The 2,266-nt window shown below is 56.8% G+C and overlaps 1 protein-coding gene across 1 annotated transcript in view; it reads left to right on the forward strand.

Moving 5' to 3' along the window:
- Window positions 1-4: 4 nt before the first annotated feature.
- LOC104271921 overlaps window positions 5-2,266 on the forward strand; it is a gene marked incomplete at both ends in the record, with an annotated part of 2,608 nt that continues 346 nt past the window's right edge. Inside the window, 3 exons of the mRNA XM_009866757.1 lie at window positions 5-242; window positions 620-717; window positions 1,966-2,158. Of these exons, the coding sequence (XP_009865059.1) occupies window positions 5-242; window positions 620-717; window positions 1,966-2,158 (529 nt within the window). The remainder of the gene's footprint in view (window positions 243-619; window positions 718-1,965; window positions 2,159-2,266) is intronic.

The following is a 2,266-nucleotide window of genomic DNA, read 5'->3' on the forward strand; positions in this document are numbered from 1 at the left end:
CAAACTGAACTGGACCTGCAGGCTCCCTGACACTTGCTGGCACATGCGGGCTACGTGCCATCTGGCAGGGCCTTTGTCCCCTCCCTGTGAGGCCGTGGAGGTGAAGGGAGAGGAGAGGCTACATGGCCAGGAGGGGACATTTACCTGTCCGCCTCTGCAACCCTTCAGTGAATACAATGTCACCATCTCGCTGCCACCCAGCACGATCCTTTTCACGTGGTTGATCAGGACAGAGCCAACAGGTATGTGTGCACGAGGACATGAGAGAAGAGGTAGTCCTGGGCTGTGTCACAAATGAGGAAGGTGGGTAACTGTGCCCTTCCCCCAGCAGCTCAACCTGATCATCCGCTTCTTGCAGTGATGGTCCTGGGATCGGGGTTATTTGGAGCCCGTGGAGCTCTGGGGAAGGGACTGTGCAGGGCCCTGGAGCAGGGCACGTGCCCTCCTCACCCCACCATTGCTACTGCTGCAGCACATGCAGCCATAGGGGGGGACAAATCCTGCTTGGAGAGGGTCCGTTTGCAGCCTGTCCCCTGGGCCAGCAGCTGCAGGCACCCTGCTCTGGGCTCAGACCCTCCTCACTGGCCCCGTGCATGACCCTGTTCTCCTGTGCTCCCAGTGCCAGACAAACTGGAGAAGCTGTGGCTGGATCCCAGCACTGGGTCCCTCAAGTGGAATGCGCTGCCCTCCTGCAAAGGGGAGATCATCGCATACCAGGTACCAGCGGACCGTGGATAGCCTCTGCTGTCCTTCCTTATCCCACACCTCCCCGCCTGGAGTGAGTGGGGACAGCAAAGCTGTGATGACCCATAGTTCCCAGCCATTCCAGCTGAATATCTAGCTGTGACAAGTATGAGCATTTTCTGTCTCATCCTTGACATTTGTCCTATTACGTAGTTGCCCAGAGAGGTGGTGGGTGCTACCTGCACTATAGGGTTCCTCCCTGAGTCCCCTCAGCCAGGGGTTTGGCAAACTTTGCAGCTCAGTCTGCAGCACCTGGTGACGTGTCTGCTGGGGTGGCCTGCCATGGTTTCCTGTGCCTCTTGCGTGCTTGTTTTTAGTTCCTGCCACAGAGAAGCCTGTGGTTTGAGTCATCCTCTGAAAATACCCCTTCTTGTGCATGAATTGCATCCTTACTTTGAGTTTTCTACAGTGCATGGCACTACCCTTACCAGCATGCCCTACGTTCTCTTTGAGGACAGACCTCTCACTGGGGTGACACAGAACCCAACATATTGGTACTTCGTGCCCCCCTTAACTCTTATCTGGGGAAACTGGAAACAGGGACCCTGAAGGCATTCCTTGTGGGTCTGTTCCAGCTCATTCCCTGCTCCCAGATACCTCTGTTTATGAAAAGAAACTTTTCTTCCGCTTTCAGTTAGCTCCTTTTTTGCACATTCCCACGATGCTGTTTCTGTAAAGACCCCAAGAGCAGTGAGGATGGTCCAGGATCTCATGAGAAATTCAGGTGTTGCCTTGGCAAATGGGGATCCTTGGTCTGTATGCTTTGGGAGAACATTGCCTTCCCCCTTTTATGTAGACAAAGCCTTCGGAAACGATCCTTGCACGTGAGGAAAGAGAAGTTCAGGGCCCCTCTTGTGGGGAGTGTCAACACAGTGCCTGCAGTGTTGCCATATCCTAGCATGACCTAGCTTCAGGCTCATTACACGGATACACACCTCTTCAAACAAACACCCTCCCTCTTGCCACCAGCTCTTCACAGAAGCTTGGTCCTTTGCTCACATCTTGAGTGTTGGCTCCAAATTCCTGTCTCCTCCTCTTGTCTGCTTTGAGGTGCACGCGTGGGCTCAAGACTTGTGGCTCTCCAGGAGCCTTCCACGACTGGGGCAGGTGCAGGGAAGGGGAGGCTTGCAGGGGTGCTTTGCTCTGCCTTGCCTTTGTTCTGCTCTGTGGGCAGGTTGCAGAGGGCAGGTGGGAGCTGCTGCCCTCCGGCTCTGTCCCCAGTTGAACATCACGACCAGGAGCGCCCAGGACGGCAGCTTCCTGCAGATGGAGCGGCTGCAGCTGAGCAGCTCCATCACCGAGCACCTGCTGTCAGTGCACAGCCCTGGTAGCAGCTACGTGGTGACGATGCGGGGACTCACGGCCGCCGGAGTCGGGGCTGCATCGCTCTGGGAGTTTCAGACCAGCAGCTCGGGTGAGGCTCCTGCTTCCCCCGGGTGGCCCCGGCTGTCGTGCCACCTGCTGATGCTCATCGCCTGGCTCTGCCCCTCCAGACACCCCGCAGGCCCTCGACAGCAGCTGC

The sequence above is a fragment of the Apaloderma vittatum genome, unplaced genomic scaffold, assembly GCF_000703405.1.
Source record: "Apaloderma vittatum isolate BGI_N311 unplaced genomic scaffold, ASM70340v1 scaffold23833, whole genome shotgun sequence".
Taxonomy (NCBI): Eukaryota; Metazoa; Chordata; class Aves; order Trogoniformes; family Trogonidae; genus Apaloderma; species Apaloderma vittatum.